Below are 18,975 nucleotides of genomic sequence, written 5' to 3' on the forward strand. Positions count from 1 at the left end.
TTACCCTCCCAACCTTGTGCAAAACCTGATCTCCCAGAGCTTATCCTCCATCACCCACCACCTCCCGAAGTCCGAGATAAGCATTCACCTCATGACTTAGTACCACTCAGGACTGGAGCAACTCAATGACATTCTCTACCAGGATTTCAACTACCTCTCACTATGTCCTGAAATGAAGAATGTCCTACCTACTATCTTTCCCACCCCTCCCACAGTGCTATTCCACTATCCACCGAAACACCACAACATCCTCATCAATCCCTACACAAACCCTGCTTCCGACCCCTTGTGTCATGGCTCATATCCCTGAAATAGACCTATATGCCAGACCTGTCCCATACATCTTCCCACAACCACCTATTTGAACCCCATCACAAGCTTCACCTGTCCTGTCAATGCCAGGGCTACCTGTGAAATCAGTCACACAATCTAAAAGCTAAGCTGCAACCACAGTGCTGCCTTCTACGTGGGGGTGATGACTAACAAGCTGGCTGTCCACATGAATGGCCACTGACAAACTGTGGCCAAGAAACAGCTGGACCATCCAGTTTCTGTGCTTATTGCCCAACATGACGTTCTTCAATTCAGTGACTGTCTCGCAGCCTGTGCCATCTGGATTCTTCCCACCAACATCAGCTTATCTGAATTGTGCAGGTGGGAACTCTCCCTGTGGTATATTCTACATTCCCATAACCCTCCTGGCTTCAACCTTCATTAGTCATTGTCTTTACCTATCAGTCCCTTCCCTGTTGCAATTCCAGCACTGCACAGCCCTCCATTCCACCAATGCACCAACTGTCTTTTACTGCTCTTCTTGTCCACTAACTTGCCCTCTGTCTAACCTCCTGGCTGCACCAAACCGTCCTACCCTCTCTCCACCCTTGTTCCTGTATGCCCCCACAAGCAGCACTTTATCTACCCCCACCCGTACCCGACTATCATGCCACCTCCCTGGCCCAGCCTCCTCCTTACCCCCACCATCTGGTTGCATCTCCCATTTTGAGCTGATGTTCACAGTCTGGCCTCAGCAGCCAGAGATTGTGGTCATATGTTTATGAGTTGTATTTATGTGAGTGTGCATGTGTGTTGGCTATTTCCCATGGTGGCCTTGTTGGCTGAAAGCTTATTTTCCGACAGTCTTTCTGTTATGCCTATCTGCGACTCAGCATCTCTGCTATATGGTGAGTAGCAACTGTCCTTCGTAATATTGTTATATTCTATCTTGGATTTTCCATTGTTTGCCATTATTGGTATGCTAATAATTTTTTTTTGGGAATAACTCGCTGAATACTCTGGATTTAATCATAATAAGACTTCAATTTTAGATAGCTGAACTAAAACTGCGACATTCAAACTCATATTGATAATTGCAAAAAACATATTCTGTGTGTGCTTCTGAAATATGCCTACAATTTAGAAATTGAAGTAATATAGCTATAAAACAATGAGTGAATACATATCAGTCATTTAAGATACTAGTAACTTCATGAACTTCCTGACAAATTCAGTTCTTGACATACAATTCATTCTCAAACTCATCAAATCAGTTATATTAAAATGATACTTTTAGAATCTTGCACACTCCCACATGATGTTTTGAGGATGCTCGTATCAACAAGGAAACAAATTTCTTGGTAACCCTTCAGATGTAAGTTACTTTTCAACATGCAGGACAAACTAATTGTGAAACCAATTGTAAAAGAAATCTTTAAACTTCCAGAGGCTTTGATGAGTTTTGTAGCAGATAGGGAGACTTCCAGGCCAATTTTTTCAGAGCTCTTGGCTTGGCAGACACACCAGTGACCATAAGCAAAGAGTAGTGAATTGTGCTGGTGCTATCAAGATCTGTAGTAAATCGTGTTACTGGTTGAGGTAGACACGTGAAGCAGCTGCACCAAGCCCACTGCAGCTGTTAGGGACCTCCTTTCGCTGCTGCTACTGTATGAGGGTACGTGGTACGGAGATGAAGAGCAAGGGGCCAAGGATAAGGCCAAGGGACAAGTGGCTGAAAGGAGTGGAGGAAAGCATTTGGAAGAGGGAAGAAGACATCCACAGCATCGAGAGAGACATGGTGGGAAGCCCGGAGGAGACGGGAGATGCTTGTTTTCCAAATGGAAATTCCTTATGGTGGGGAACTGTACAAGATGATGATATTATGGTGAATACAATTTTAAAATTTAAGCTTGCCTCATTAGTATTATACAGGGTGAGTCACCTAACGTTACCGCTGGATATATTTCGTAAACCACATCAAATACTGATGAACCGATTCCACAGACCGAATGTGAGGAGAGGGGCTAGTGTAATTGTTTAATACAAACCTTACAAAAATGCACGGAAGTATGTTTTTTAACACAAACCTACGTTTTTTAAAATGGAACCACGTTAGTTTTGTTAGCACATCTGACCATATAAACAAATACGTAATCAGTGCCATCTGTTGCATTGTAAAATGTTAATTACATCCAGAGATATTGTAACCTAAAGTTGATGCTTGAGTACCACTCCTCCGCTGTTCGATCATGTGTATCGGAGAGCACCGAATTACGTAGGGATGGTGATGGACCTTAGGTACAGAAGAGACTGGAACAGCACATTACGTCCACATGCTAACACCTTTTTATTGGTCTTTTTCACTGACACACATGTACATTACCATGAGGGGTGAGGTACACATACACACGTGGTTTCCGTTTTCAATTACGGAGTGGAATAGAGTGTGTCCTGACATGTCAGGCCTACAACCCCAGAGGATATGAAACAACGTATAGTGGCAGCCTGCGGCGACATTACACCAGATGTACTGCGGCGTGTACGACATTCATTACACCAGAGATTGCAATTGTGTGCAGCAAATGATGGCCACCACATTGAACATCTATTGGCCTGGCATGTCGGGACACACTCTATTCCACTCCGTAATTGGAAACGGAAACCACGTGTGTACGTGTACCTCACCCCTCATGGTAATATACATGTGCGTCAGTGAAAAAGACCAATAAAAATGTGTTAGCATGTGGACGTAATGTGCTGTTCCAGTCTCTTCTGTACCTAAGGTCCATCACCGTTCCCTTTGGATCACTACGTAATTCGGTGCTCTCCGATACACACGATCGAACAGCGGAGGAGTGGTACTCAAGCGTCAACTTTAGGTTACAATATCTCCGGATGTAATTAACATTTTACAATGCAACAAATGGCACTTATTATGTGTTTGTTTATATGTTCAGATGTGCTAACAAAACTAATGGGGTTCCATTTTAAAAAATGTAGGTTTGTGTTAAAAAACATACTTCCGTGCATTTTTTCATGGTTTGTATTAACGAATTACACTAGCCCCTCTCCTCACGTTCGGTCTGTGGAATCGATTCATCAGTATTTGATGTGGTTTATGAAATATATCCAGCAGTAATGTTAGGTGACTCACCCTGTATAGTTGATCAGGTGTGTAACTCTCTTCTCTAAGTCTTTAAATTCCTCAGGAATCAGAAAAGCTGCTGTGTCATTTGGGAATAAATTCCATCAAAAATTATAGCTGTCATACCACATTGTGTGTTTTCCACCTGTTTAGCAAACTTTCACTCACCAATAATTTTTTACCATCGCCAATGTTTTCGAATGTTTCCTTCACCTCATCAATAATTACAGTATCTGAAAATTGCTTGTCTCTGCTATGCTGTTGTTGGACTCAGACAAAGACAGTTCATCTGTTTATGGGGAAAATCAACCTCCTCACACTTTTCTGCCACAAAGAATTTATGTGGATTGTTTCACAAATACATGTAGATTTTGTCTGTTTCTTTTGCAGTCATCACTACCTGAGCTGATACACAATACTTACTAGTAACTGTATATAGTTTATAATTGTCAATAGTTTTAGTACCTGTAAAATATTTGGAAGGTAAACTACCAAGGGTTTATGCTTTAAAGTTGTGATTTTCTCAGGTTTAAAATTTAGTGGGACACTGTCTGAATGCTGCAAAAATCAAAACTGGAGCGCAAAACAATAATGATGTTGATGTTCTCTAAATGCTGTTTTCTATGTACTAAGAAATTAAGTAGTAACACTGTTTATGTGCCACAGGAAATTATTTTCTCTGAAACCAGCTTTCATTAAGAGATCATGCATACAGCTGAACTGGAATATCATAGATAATAAATGTTTTGATGGCAATAAAAATACACACTGACTGATGTAAATACTGTTTCCCGTGACCCTAAGATAATTAGTAGTGGTTACTAAATCCTGAAAAGGTCTTGAACAATCAGAAGCTCTGACAATTTTTATTCACATAATTAGGGCTGTGCTGCATCTTTCATTAAATCCAGTTACACACCATACCAAAATATTGCAGACAAGATCCACTGAACATGAAAATAACTAAGATATAAGTAAGAGCAAAAGTTAATCTGTTAATTGAACTAAAGTAAATTTCAAAGCATGATAATGAAGTATGTTGAGTGTAAGTAAATGCCTCATTTTGGAATAGATCAATAATGGCAATATTTTTATTTCTGCAAACAATGATTTTTAGTTTCAAGGGTAAAACAAGTAAATGAACGTTTTTATTTATTTGTTTATTTATTTTATTACACAACTATGTAAAATGAAAGTAGACTCCTCTAGGTTCCAGAATGATCACCCCTCTGCAGTGGAGTGTGTGCTCATTTGAAACTTCCTGACAGATCAAACCTATGTGAGGGACTGGGGCTCAAATCTCTGACATTTGTCTTTCATGGGCAGGTGCTCACCAACTGATCTACTCAAAAAAGACTGTGGCCCCTCTCACAGCTTTGCTCCCGCTACAGCCTTTCTCATGTTTTCCGAGCTTAAAGAAGTTGTGCCACATACTTTGTCACACTAGCACTCCCAGGTTTGCTAGGAAGTGTCATTTTCCTTTTATACGTAGTGAAGATCACAAAAAGACTTATTTAGGCTCTATATAACACATAAAATGCTTTTCGTTATACAATGACATTTTAAAAGCTCTCATTATTTTTTAGAACCTGAATAACTCAAAGAAAAATTATATTTTATCTGCATATTCCTCTTTGTTGTGTTTGACAGTCTAGTATTATACAGAGAAGTACTTACCTATTGACGGTCTAAGTATTGCCACTGGTAACAAGTCTCTAAAGTCATTTATCACGTTTTCAGCAAGTGATTTTGTGTAAACATATGTGTTGGGTAGATTTCCCAGCAACCTAAAAATCACAAACATAATCAGTGTAAATACTACACTTGAAAAAACTATGAAATGTCCAGACCAATTAATGAAAGAATTTTAAATGTATATGTCTGTTATCTCATCCCAAGTTTTTAACAACATTTCAAGAATATTTCAACATCTTGGAGAGCTAACAAACACAAATAATATTAATTCACAAACATAGATTTTTTCCTTCTCCATGTGGATGTACTTAATGCTTAAAAACTGGGTACTGCAGCCTTGAATGTGATATAGTGTCGAATAAGATTATTAGCCTGTTGTCAGCTATTCTGTTTAATTCATTTTTTAGGTTCTTTTCTTTTATGCGGACATGATTTCTGTGGCTGTAAATGAACTTCAACAGCTTAGGTTTTCACAGCCGGCCATACGGAGTGACCACGTTGTGTCATGTCACGGATTGTGTGGTCCCTCCTGCCAGAGGTTCGAGTCCTCCCTCAGGCATGTGTGTATGTGTTGTTCTTAGCATAAGTTAGTTTTAGTAGTGTGCAAGTCTAGGGACCGATGATCTCAGCAGTTTGATCCCTTAGGAATTCACATACATTATAAATTTTTTTTGTTTTTCACAGCTGTCTCTCTATGAGAAAGCTACAGTTAAGAAAAGAGGTGTAGGCAAGAACAAGAACAATTCTGAATGTTCCAATTGAAAAGTTGTTTTTTCTCCTGTGAAATAAAAAAAAAATCTGTTTTGCATTCCATATTTGCTGTTTGTAGATGATGTAATGTGGACAAAGGATGGTTTTAGAAATGTAAACAAAATGATGGAAACAAACTAAAAAGCATGAAAAGTCAAAGAGGCCTGCCAATAATGCAGTTTCACTTTCACTTTTAGGAACAGAGAGAATTAAGGAGAAACTTAGTGAGGTGTTAGACTTTCAGTACGTTGAAAATAACAGAGGAACTTTTTCTGAGTAATAAACTGTATTTTCTTTTGTTGAAAATTCAAAACTCCCTTACGTGGGCATCACAAAAAAGACAATTTGCTCCAGTGAAAACAGGGGCACTTTGAGAATTATTAAATTATGCATCTAAGTTAGATTCAGATCTGAATAATCGTTTAGAATCTAGTGTAGTAGTCAAAGGTGTTTTTAAGCCCATCCAGAATGAGATACTTGACTGTCTGCTACAAATAAATGTAGTATGAGAAGATAAGGACAGAAACTGGAAAAGATTCTTTTACAAACTATCATGGGCAATGACACAAGAGATGTATCAGAACACATTCAAGTCATCCTTGTTCTTTAGTACATATTGAATGTAGAAATATTTTAGTGTTGTGGGGATTCTAAGAAAACAAATTGCAGTTCCATATTTTAACATATTTTGGAACTACTGGACATAATTCTTCAAGAAATTAATCAGAAATTTGTCAACTACATTTAAATAGTTATAAAATTGGTTCTTCCTACTATCAGAGCAACTTTAGACAAGGCGGAGTGGCAATTTACACACACAATACTATTAGGTCACAAGTTATAGATGTCTCTAAATACTGTATTGAAGAGCACTCTGAATGTTGTGCAGTCAAATTAGAGCTTGAATCACAGTTCCCGATCATAGTAACAGTTTACAGGACACTTATGGGAAACATTCAAAAATTTCTCTCTCAGCTAGAAACAGTTCTTACTAAACTTTGTAGAAACAATAGTAATGTCATCATATGTGGTGGCTGTAAAATAAACTTATTCACAAAACATAACACTCAGATACTATTAGAATCACTATTGTTAACCTTCAATCTGCTCCCCATGATCTCATTCCCAACAGGAGTATATGGGCACAGCTAGACCCTGATTGATAATCTGTTCCTAGATCTCACAAATTACAATGAAATGATGACACGGGTAGTAACAAATGGTCCTTCTGATCACGATGGTCAAATGACAACCATAAAACTTGCCAGCAGGAAACAGCACATGGCCATTGTAACCAAGTTAAACATGTTAGAACAATAAATGCTGAATCTACTTGCTTGTTCAGAAACAGTTTATGCCATGAACTATGGGAGGAAGTATACCAGGCTGACACATGAATGAGAAGCTCAACTCTTTCCTGAACTTATTCCTTAAAGATTCTGAAGCTTCTTTTCCCCAAATACAGATTAAAATCAAACCAACTTGTAGTAAAAGGAAAGAGTGGCTAACTACTGGCATAAAAATATCATGTAACAAAAGGGGAGATCTGTATGTACAATAGAGGACTAGTACAGACCCAGCAGTAGAGTTACACTATAAGAAATACTGTAAAATTCTAACAAGTGTAATCAAGGAGGCCAAACAGTTGCACTATGCACAAAAAATTAGGAACTCAAGCAATAAAACAAAAACAATATGGCACATCATAAAAAGTGAAACAAATAAGAACATAAATTGTGACAATAATAACCACAAAGTTGCAGCCTTAGATTTCAACAATTTTTTTCTCACTATAGCTGAAAAAACAGTGAACCATAATAAACAGTCTCATGTAGAAGCTATTGAACTACTTAACCACATGCAAACAACATCTAAAGTAGCACTTCATTTCAGCAGTACAACTCCTAAAGAAATTGAAAAAACCATAAAATTACTCAAAACTCAGATTCCTGTGGATACAATGGCATATCAAGTAGGATTTTAAAATCAGGTGCAGACTTATTCAGTTATATATTGTGTTATTTGCACAACCAATCTATGGAAACTGGTGTGTTCCCAGATAGATTAAAACATGCAGTGGTAATGCCAATCCACAAAAGTGGAGCAAGGGATGAAATATCCAACTATTGGCCCATCTCTCTGCTGCCGGTGTTCTCAAAGGTATTTGACAGAACAGTGTACGGTAGGATTTATAGTCACACTACACAAAATGGCTTACTGGCTCCTACACAGTTCGGCTTTCGTAAGGCCTCCTCCACAGACAGTTCTATATTTAACCTAACAGATGAATTTTAGGTGAACTACAAAAGGTATCCAATGGGGATATTTTGTGACCTTGTCAAGGCATTTGATTGTGTAGATCACAACACACTCTTACAAAAGCTTCCATATTATGGCATTAAAGACAAATCTTTGACTTGGATAGAATCATACTTACAGAACGGGAAGCAAAGGGTTGTCTTAAGGGGAACAGGTACAGCATTAAAATCAGACTGTGGAAATATAAAGTATGGAGTCCTGCAGGGCTCAATTCTTGAGCCACTAATTTTCCTGATATACATTAATGATCTACCAATCACAATCAATAACAGAGCAAAAATAGTAATGTTTGCCGACAATACAAGTATCCTCTTAAAAGGACACAACTCCACAATGCATCATACAGCCATGTCAGTCTCTACCCAAGTACACAAATGGCTCACTGTGAATAGCGTAACCTTAAATATTTCAAAAACCAATATGATACAGTTTCTGACAAAAAATAAGAAAATTAAGTTCCTGAAACACATGTTAATAATCACAAAATTAATGAAACCACACATACAAAATTCCTAGGTATCCAGATAGACAGTCACCTAAGATGGAAAGAAGAAATTGATCAGCTGGTCAAGAAACAGCTCATCGTGCTTTGCACTAAGAGCTCTCCATCAGTTAGTGGACAGAGAAATAATGTTGTTGTCATATTTTGCATATTTCCATTCTGTTCTCTCCTATGGCGTAATTTTCTGGGGAAATCCTGCAGGCATTGAAAAAGTCTTTAGAATACAAAAATGAGCAATGAGACTAATATGTGGGGTCCCTAATGGGGCATCTTGCAGAGGTCTCTTCCAATCTCTCAGGATACTTACCATCACAGGTCAGTATATATACTCACTTATGTTATTTGTAGCCAAGAACAGGGAACTGTTTCAACAAAATTGTTACATCCACAACCATGACACAAGACAGGTGAAAAATTTTCACCAAGGCTCTGCAACTCTCACTAAAGTACGCAGGGGAGTTACTGAGTCAGGTATAAAAGTCTTCAATAAGCTCCCTATCAATATAAAAAAGGAAATAAATAATGTACAGGTTGTCAAAAGAAAACTAAAATTATTCCTCATCAAACAAACTTTCTATAAAATTAATGAATACTTAGAGTTGTAAGGTACAAGAGTGGGGGAAACTGCCTACGAAAAGCACTCCCTTAAAGATAAAGTGTGATGCTGTTACTTTTAGTTTAACTGGAATTGTGGTGATAAAATGTAAATTTAACTATGTCATTACTAGAAAATGTGAACTCCCATGTATTCCACACTCTTGAGCATTCACTTAAACCTCTTCTTGAGGAATGCAGTTAAAATTTATATTCAATCCAAACCATGACCATGAAGCAAGTTTACCTGCTTATACATGCCAGTAGCATAAAAATATGCACTATCACTTATTCTACTATTTTAAACAGTTACTTAAACTGTTTTTGGCATAATGCAGGCTTTAATACTGCATGCTAGTCATTGTTCTTGGTAAATAAACAAATGTCTGTGCAATGTGATGTATAAATGTTCATGTACTACTGTATTGCACCAATTGACTTGTCCTATATTACTTGTACATTGGTTGTATAATATGTAATCAACGGGACTAAATAAATAAATAAATAAAAAGGAAGTGAGTATTGCACAAAATGGGACAACATTGTTCTCTAACATTCAGGCTGTTCTAACAGTCTTCTCAAGAGCACTGCAATGCATGTCCATTCTCAAAAAGCATATGGACATCATCATTCCATGTGCTTCCTCTACAACATAGAACTTGAACATACAGATCACAAAAATTTACAATCTCTAAAAAATAGCATTACTGAAATTCAGTCAGTCAACAACAAATGTTGATGGAACCATTGTCACAGGAATTTTAAAATACCTGTATGATGATAATTTTAAGATTTTGTTATGGCTTTTTCGTCGGATTATGCCTTATGTTGAAATAACTTACAACCAAATGCAACCTCAAGAAAGTGAAGTTAATGAATACATAACAGAATTTGAAACTGCTATTTTACAATTAAGGAACTAAAAGCACTGTGAGAATCTTTTGAAGATGCTCTTAAAAGAAGCTGAGTAAGCAATTGACTGTATAATGGACAGATATACTTCCATTAAATACGTAGTACCTGCTAAATTTTTCAGTGAGAAATGCTTCACTAGTTTTATGAATGAACACCCTACAGAAGATATGATACTGGTCTCTCAAGCTTATTCCATGATTGACAATGAAAACCTCGAAACTTGACTAAAAGCATTGTACTGTAGGTCTGATGTTCATGAATATTGCAAATTAACAGAGCTGCTCATATTTATCTTGTAAAATAATGTATATGATGTTCTTAGTGAAATTACAAAACTCATAAAAATCCTGTTGACAGTTTGGATAACTAAATCAGAGGCAGAATGCTGCTTTTTAACACTGAAAAATACAAAAACTTTTTTAAAAGCACTATGAATTTGGAAAGACTGAATGCACTTGGAGTCCTTTTAATGGAGAAAATTTTTTCTCAGTTATCATCCAGAGTGCAAGCAGAAACATATTGATTTTTCACATAAATAAAAACAAGAAGAATGGATTTCATTTTCAAATAAATAGATTAAGCTTGAAAAATAACAATTTGAATTAAAGAAAACAAGAATATGATTTTATTCTTGTAGAAATTTAACAAGTTTCTGAATGAATTTTCCTTTTATACATGTAAGTTCCCTTTTACAATATTTTAAATGATGCTATTTTATAGAGCAGTACTCCCACTAACTTTAGCCAAGAGCTACCACTGATACCTGCACTATAATAAAAAAAAATTATGTTTGTGGCAAATGAATGATTGACATTAGCAGATGTTATGTCATGGTACATAAGTGTTACCATTGTTTTGACAGAAATTTGCATGTGCGTTTTGTAATGTTGTAGAGATTAATGGGCGTAGGGACAACAGATATCGTGTAACTGCTAAAATAATTATGATGCACCTGTAGAGAGAGATTTTATTTATAGTGTATAATAATATAACATACTCTGGAGTCAGTTTCTCAAGATTTTCAGGATCCATATTCTCTGCAAGTTCTATTAGTTTCATGTAGTTGCCACGGGCAGGATACACAATTTCTTGTGGTGCTTTATGGTCACAGTTACTGTATGCTGTTGAGACATGCACAAATGCCTGTGGAAAGAAAAACAATCAATAGTTATCTCACCTAACTATTCTTTCATTTAAAATGTTACTGTCAGTTGCCACAGAACAAGACTACACCAGTAGTTGGTAACATGAGTGCTCATGATTCTAACTTAATAATGTCATTCCAGGTCAAAAATCAAAATGAGAAATTTTTAAGTTAGTTCCATGTTGCATAGACCAGGCTTACAATAAACTTTATTATGTGGAACAATTCAGCCAAACAAAAGATTGCATACACAATTAAAAGTGTATTCATAGGACTACATGCTGACTATTTATAAGTTTGTAATTAATTATATATAAAAACAAAGATGAGGTGACTTACCGAACAAAAGCGCTGGCAGGTCGATAGACACACAAACAAACACAAACATACACACAAAATTCAAGCTTTCGCAACAAACTGTTGCCTCATCAGGAAAGAGGGAAGGAGAGGGGAAGACGAAAGGAAGTGGGTTTTAAAGGAGAGGGTAAGGAGTCATTCCAATCCCGGGAGCGGAAAGACTTACCTTAGGGGGAAAAAAGGACAGGTATACACTCGCACACACGCACATATCCATCCACACATGTGGATGGATGTGTGGATGGATATGTGCGTGTGTCTGTATGTGTGGATGGATATGTGCGTGTGTGCGAGTGTATACCTGTCCTTTTTTCCCCCTAAGGTAAGTCTTTCCGCTCCCGGGATTGGAATGACTCCTTACCCTCTCCTTTAAAACCCACTTCCTTTCGTCTTCCCCTCTCCTTCCCTCTTTCCTGATGAGGCAACAGTTTGTTGCGAAAGCTTGAATTTTGTGTGTATGTTTGTGTTTGTTTGTGTGTCTATCGACCTGCCAGCGCTTTTGTTCGGTAAGTCACCTCATCTTTGTTTTTATATATAATTTTTCCCACGTGGAATGTTTCCTTCCATTATATTTGTAATTAATTACTTATTTTTAATGAGCAGAGAAGCGAAGCAGTGCCAGGAATTGTCGTGGCCGAACGTGGCTCACCAGTGCGACAGCCTGGCCCCCCTACTACATTGTGTCAGCAGTGTCGCAGGCCCCACAGTAGCAGTGAGGGGCTGGATGTGGGAGTGTGCTAACCTGTTTCACTGTAGAGCCAGGGTGGAGGCTCCTGTCATTACTGGGTGTCCTCTTCTGAAGATACAGCCAGTAGTGACAGGTAATTTTTTTTCTTTTATCTGTCATTTCTTTCACTTTCTTACACTAGGTATTCATGTCTTCGTTGGCACAGCTTACCTGTGTTTGGTAATAATATCAAAACATAATTGCAATTTATTTCATTTTCTGTAATGGACAAATATGTTTTTGTATTATTACATGAATATAGAAAGACTTTAAATTCTTTTGTCCATTTTATGTGCATTTGTAATATTAACTGAGATGTGAAGACTGCTGTGTAAATCGTGTAAATCGTACACATGAAAACACTTAGTAATACACAGTGAGGGAGAATTTGTGTGTGTGTGTGTGTGTGTGTGTGTGTGTGTGTGTGTGTGTGTGTGTGTGTGTAGGTTTGAAATGCAAAGACTTACCGAGACATTGAATTGTGGAAATCAGCAACTGACAATAGTAGTGGGGGAACTGACACATTTTGGAACTGAAACATTTCGTTAGTGTGGGTTGCATACATTGAGTGGCATACTTGATTGACTTATGGCCCCCTTCCCCTCCCCTTAACTTATTATTCTGTGGATTAATTTTATGAACCCCTAGGGATAGTCCATCCTTGTGAGAATCTGCCTTTCTGAAAACACTCCATTCTCCCCCCCCCCCCCCCCCCATCTACCACCTCCCCTCCACCCTGTGGGAAATCACAACCCCCTCTCCCATCCACCTCTCTGATACAGGCACACTTTTGATTTCAAATTAATTGACTAATTAATTAAATCAAATGATTAATTAGCCCTTCCCCCTATAGGAAATCCCACAACCCTCTCTCCCATACCCACTGCCCCTCCCCTTCCTCCCCCATCTGGTAAGTGATGGGAAAGAGACTCAATCTGTGCTGGAGAGGAAGGGTCTCATGACACGAAATTGAAATCATGTTGGTGTTGTAGCAGTCTTCAGTCCAGAGACTGGTTTGATGCAGCTCTCCATGCTACTCTATCCTGTGCAATCTTCTTCTTCTCCCAGTACCTACTGCAGCCTACATTCTTCTGAATCTGCTTAGTGTATTCATCTCTTGGTCTCCTTCTACGATTTTTACCCTCCACGCTGCCCTCCAATACTAAATTGGTGATCCCTTGATGCCTCAGAACATGTCCTACCAACTGATCCCTTCTTCTAGTCAAGTTGTGCCACAAACTCCTCTTCTCCCCAATTCTATTCAATACCTTCTTATTGGTTATGTGATCTACCCATATAATCTTCAGCATTCTTCTGTAGCACCACATTTCAAAAGCTTCTATTCTCCTCTTGTCCAAACTATTTATCATCCATGTTTCACTTCCATACATGGCTACACTCCATACAAATACTTTCAGAAATGACTTCCTAACATTTAAATCTATATTCGATGTTAACAAATTTCTCTTCTTCAGAAACGCTTTCCTTGCCATTGCCAGTCTACATTTTATATCCTCTCTACTTCGACCATCATCACTTATTTTGCTACCCAAATAGCAAAACTCCTTTACTGCTTTAAGTGTCATTTCCTAATCTAATTCCCTCAGCATCACCCGACTTAATTCGACTACATTCCATTATCCTCATTTTGCCTTTGTTGATGTTCATCTTATACCCTCCTTTCAAGACACTATCCATTCCATTCAACTGCTCTTCCAAGCAACCTCAAAGTTTTTATTACTTCTCCATGGATTTCAATACCTACTCCGAATTTTTCTTTTGTTTACTTCACTGCTTGCTCAATATAAAGATTGAATAACATCGGGGAGAGGCTAAAACCCTGTCTCACTCCCTTCCCAAACACTGCTTCCCTGTCATGTCCCTCGACTCTTATAACTGCCATCTGGTTTCTGTACAAATCGTAAATACCCTTTCGCTCCCTGTATTTTACCCCATCCACCTTCAGAATTTGAAAGAGAGTATTCCAGTCAACATTGTCAAATGCTTTCTCTATGTCTACAAATGCTAGAAATGTAGGTTTGCCATTCCTTAATCTATTTCCTAAGATAAGTCGTAGAGTCAGTATTGCCTCACGTGTTCCAACATTTCTGCGGAATCCAAACTGATCTTCCCTGAGGTCTGCTTCTACCAGTTTTTCCATTCGTCTGTGAAAAATTCGCATTAGTATTTTGCAGCTGTGACTTATTAAACTAATAGTTCAGTAATTTTCACATCTGTCAACAACTGCTTTCTTTGGGATGGGAATTATTATATTCTTCTTGGAGTTTGAGGGTATTTCGCCTGCCTCATACATCTTGCTCACCAGATGGTAGAGATTTGTCAGGACCGGCTCTCCCAAGGCTGTCAGTAGTTCCAATGGAATGTTGTCTATTCCCGGGGCCTTGTTTCAACTAAGGTCTTTCAGTGGTCTGTCAAACTCTTCACGCTGTATCGTGTCTCCCATTTCATCTTCATCTACGTCCTCTTCAATTTCCATAATATTGTCCTCAAGTACATCGCCCTTGTATAGACCCTCTATATACTCCTTCCATCTTTCTGCTTTCCCTTCTTTGGTTAGAACTGGGTTTCCATCTGAGCTCTTGATATTCATACAAGTGGTTCTCTTTTCTCCAAAGGTATCTTTAATTTTCCTGTAGGCAGTATCCATCTTACCCCTAGTGAGATAAGCCTCTACATCCTTACATTTGTCCTCTAGCCATCCCTGCTTAGCCATTTTGCACTTCCTGTCGATCTCATTTTTGAGACATTTGTATTCCTTTTTGCCTGCTTCACTTCCTGCATTTTTATATTTTCTCCTTTCATCAATTAAATTCAATATTTCTTCTGTTACCCAAGGATTTCTAATAACCCTTGTCTTTTTGCCTACTTGATCCTCTGCTGCCTTCACTACTTCATCCCTCAAAGCTACCCATTCTTCTTCTACTTTATTTCTTTCCCCCATTCCTGTCAATTGTTCCTTTATGCTCTCCCTGAAACTCTGCATAACCTCTAGTTTAGTCAGTTTATCCAGGTCCCATCTCCTTAAATATGCACCTTTTTGCAGTTTCTTCAGTTTTAATCTACAGTTCATAACTAATGATTGTGGTCAGAGTCGACATCTGCCCCTGGAAATGTCTTACAATTTAAAACCTGGTTCCTAAATCTCTGTCTTACCATTATATAATCTATCTGAAACCTTTTAGTATCTCCAGGTTTCTTCCATGTATACAGCCTTCTTTTATGATTCTTGAACCAAGTGTTAGCTATAGCTGCATATTCACTTTATTCAGTCAGTTTATGGGGGACAGGCTCCCCCACTTTGGAAGAGCTCACATCTGAACCTCCCACCCCAAGCTTCCCATGATGTAATAACTGTAAGCACCAGAGAATGGAACAAAGTGCAGTATAGAAGCCACTGTTTGGGTTCCTCGGCACGTGTGTCCGTCATTCGGACGCTGCCACGGAGGTCGAAAACTGCCCACTGTCCTAATTACATATCACGATAGTAAATACTACTGACCATGGACTGAATATGGGCCTTTTTTTATCTCACGGCCCCAAAGAAAGCATCAAGTGTCGCCATTCTGTCACTTCCTGGCTCTGTCTCTCTCAGGATGCTACTTCCTGTTTGTATGTATGAACCAACTTCTTCAAACATGCAGATGGAGGTTTCCACCTCTCCTCAGAAGACTGTGTTCCTATTGGCTAATGATAGGGACAAAGGGAGAGCTGACACAATTTCGATATCAGAAATAGAGGGAAAGAGCCCGTTTGCACTACCCTATCAAATTATTTACAGGAGTCAAAAAGATTACTTAAACCACTCACCACTATCCTACGATGATCGTTCTTCACAGTAAAAATATATATTCAACATCTGGGTATCTCACGCAAACATTATGCAAATCAAGTAATTAAATTTCCGCCACAAACAGATCGTAGTGCTAAACGTATCTGAGGTCTCATATGCACTGACGTATGACAACACAGGCACCCTGCTCCACTAAACAACTCGCCAGTGGCCGACCACCTGGAGCCGCTGCCGCCATCACCTGCTACCTCTGTCACAGGATACTTCCTCACTTTCGAATTCTGCTAAAGTAATCAAATGCTTCATCAAATACGAAGTCTCTTAAGGTAACAGCACAGAGGAGCTGTAACTATCACGTTTATACTACACTGAAGACTCAAAGAAACTGGCACACGTGCCCGACATCGTTTAGGGCCCCACGAGTGTACCGAAGTGCCGCAACAGGATGTGGCGTGGGCTCTACTAATGTCTGCAAGTAGTGCTGGAGGGAATTGACACCATGAGTCCTGCAGGGCTGTCCATAAATCTGTAAGAGTACGAGGGGGTGGAGACCTCTTCTGAACAGCACATTGCAAGGCATCCCAGATATGCTCAATAATGTTCATGTCTGGGGAGTTTGGTGGACAGCGGAAGTGTTTAAACTCTCGAAGAGTGTTCCTGGAGCCACTCTGTAGCAATTCTGGACGTGTGAGATGTCGCACTGTCCTGCTGGAGTTGCCCAAGTGCGTCCCGTCGGAATGCACAGTGGACACGAATGGATGCAGGTGATCAGACAGGATGCTTACGTACGTGTCACCTGTCAGAGTCGTATCTAAACGTATCAAGGGTCGCACGTCACTCCAATTTCACACATCCCACGCCATTACAGAGCCTTCACTAACTTGAACAGCCCCTGCTGACATGCAGGGTCCACGGATTCATGTGGTTGTGTCCATACCCACACACGTCCATCCGCTTGATACAATTTGAAACGAGCCTCATCCGACCAGGTAACACCTTTATTGGTGTATGTATCATATTATAAATTCGGTAATGCAGCTGATTTTGTTACGATGGTCATCTTTCCCTGCGAAGGTGGGAGATTGAAATTTTGTTAAAAGATCTCGCCCTCACCTCCACTGACCTGGTGGGACGCCATTGATATCATATTGATAGACTAGGTAGGTAATTAAAATGATCACAAGAGTCACTTTGCATAGTGAATAATTTCTTTCCAACTGTTGGATTACATCGCCAAGTAGCTCAAATGGGAATCTCTGGAGGAAGACGATGTTCTTTTCACAAGGGACACTATTGAGAACTGACTTTTGAAACTGACGTAGGAAGGAATCTACCTTCATCAGCATACATTTTGCTGAAGGGCCATGAACGTAAGATACAAGAAATTAGTGCTCATAAGGAGGCACATAGGCAGTCTTTTCCCCTCGCACTATTTGCGGGTGGGATAGGAAAGGGAATGACTTGTAGTGGTACAGGGTGCCCTAAGCCACACCCTGTACAATGGCTTGCGAATTAAACATATAAGTGTTAATGTAAATTTCATCTTCCTATTACGATATCAATCCATCTGTTTATAGGCAAACCAACCACATGGGAGAATGTTGTATCTTATTTATCGAGAAAACAAAATACGAAACTCCTGCTGCTGACTGTCTCTCGGTAAAAATCCTCATATTGGCTCCTAATTTTCTCAGTGCTGTCACTTTGCGAGATGTATGTGAGTGGTTGTAATATGTTTGCCCACAACACTTAGAAGTAGTGGTACTAAGCTCACCTCTCAACTCCCCTCTCGTGAGTATCGCTTACCTGCCGTATTCCCACGAATCTTCCAGTCTTCGAAATCACAATTTGAATCCACATGATTTCCACAAGTAAGAGATGTCCCCTGCCAAGTCAGATGCCTCTGCTAATTCTCTCGAAATCCCATCACATTCCGACAGTTAGTTAGAAGGCTGTCTAGTCGTCCACCCATCACTGACTAGGCAGAGGGGTACCACGAGAAAAATAGCACACGAAGGTACAGTAGGGTATTCGCAACTGAGCAGAATACAAGTGAACTGCACAAAGAAATTCAGAAGCATTACATCTACAATTCATCAATATCTAATGGTACATGTCCTGATCTCTATTTCTATGATTACTATGTTAGAAGTACGACAGTGTAATGGTGTCACAGATTCTGCTGACAGCACAGTCTCTCTCTCTCTCTCTCTCTCTCTCTCTCTCTCTCTATCTGTCTCCTCGTTATTTTTATAATATACAATGGAGTGAAACAACAAACTATAAAAATTTTGCTAATGTCACCTGGCAGAGAACTCTGTCTTTTGATATCGAAAACAAATACCATCTGCTGTTGATATCATGGATATGTGGTGATCCTATTAACTATACACGTAGGTTTGAAAAAAAGCTACTTACTACTGAAAAAGATACACTCCTGGAAATGGAAAAAAGAACACATTGACACCGGTGTGTCAGACCCACCATACTTGCTCCGGACACTGCGAGAGGGCTGTACAAGCAATGATCACACGCACGGCACAGCGGACACACCAGGAACCGCGGTGTTGGCCGTCGAATGGCGCTAGCTGCGCAGCATTTGTGCACCGCCGCCGTCAGTGTCAGCCAATTTGCCGTGGCATATGGAGCTCCATCGCAGTCTTTAACACTGGTAGCATGCCGCGACAGTGTGGACGTGAACCGTATGTGCAGTTGACGGACTTTGAGCGAGGGCATATAGTGG

General features: G+C 39.2%; 1 protein-coding gene across 1 annotated transcript in view; it reads right to left on the reverse strand.

Annotated features, from left to right (window-relative positions):
* Positions 1-18,975, reverse strand: part of LOC126418805 (putative fatty acyl-CoA reductase CG5065) — a 129,712-nt gene that overhangs the window by 79,761 nt on the left and 30,976 nt on the right. The window contains exons 3-4 of the mRNA XM_050085742.1: positions 11,191-11,336; positions 5,096-5,205 (exon numbers count right to left, since the gene is read on the reverse strand). Coding sequence (XP_049941699.1) covers positions 5,096-5,205; positions 11,191-11,336 — 256 coding nt within the window. The remainder of the gene's footprint in view (positions 1-5,095; positions 5,206-11,190; positions 11,337-18,975) is intronic.

The sequence above is a fragment of the Schistocerca serialis genome, chromosome 9 (assembly GCF_023864345.2).
Source record: "Schistocerca serialis cubense isolate TAMUIC-IGC-003099 chromosome 9, iqSchSeri2.2, whole genome shotgun sequence".
Taxonomy (NCBI): domain Eukaryota; kingdom Metazoa; phylum Arthropoda; class Insecta; order Orthoptera; family Acrididae; genus Schistocerca; species Schistocerca serialis.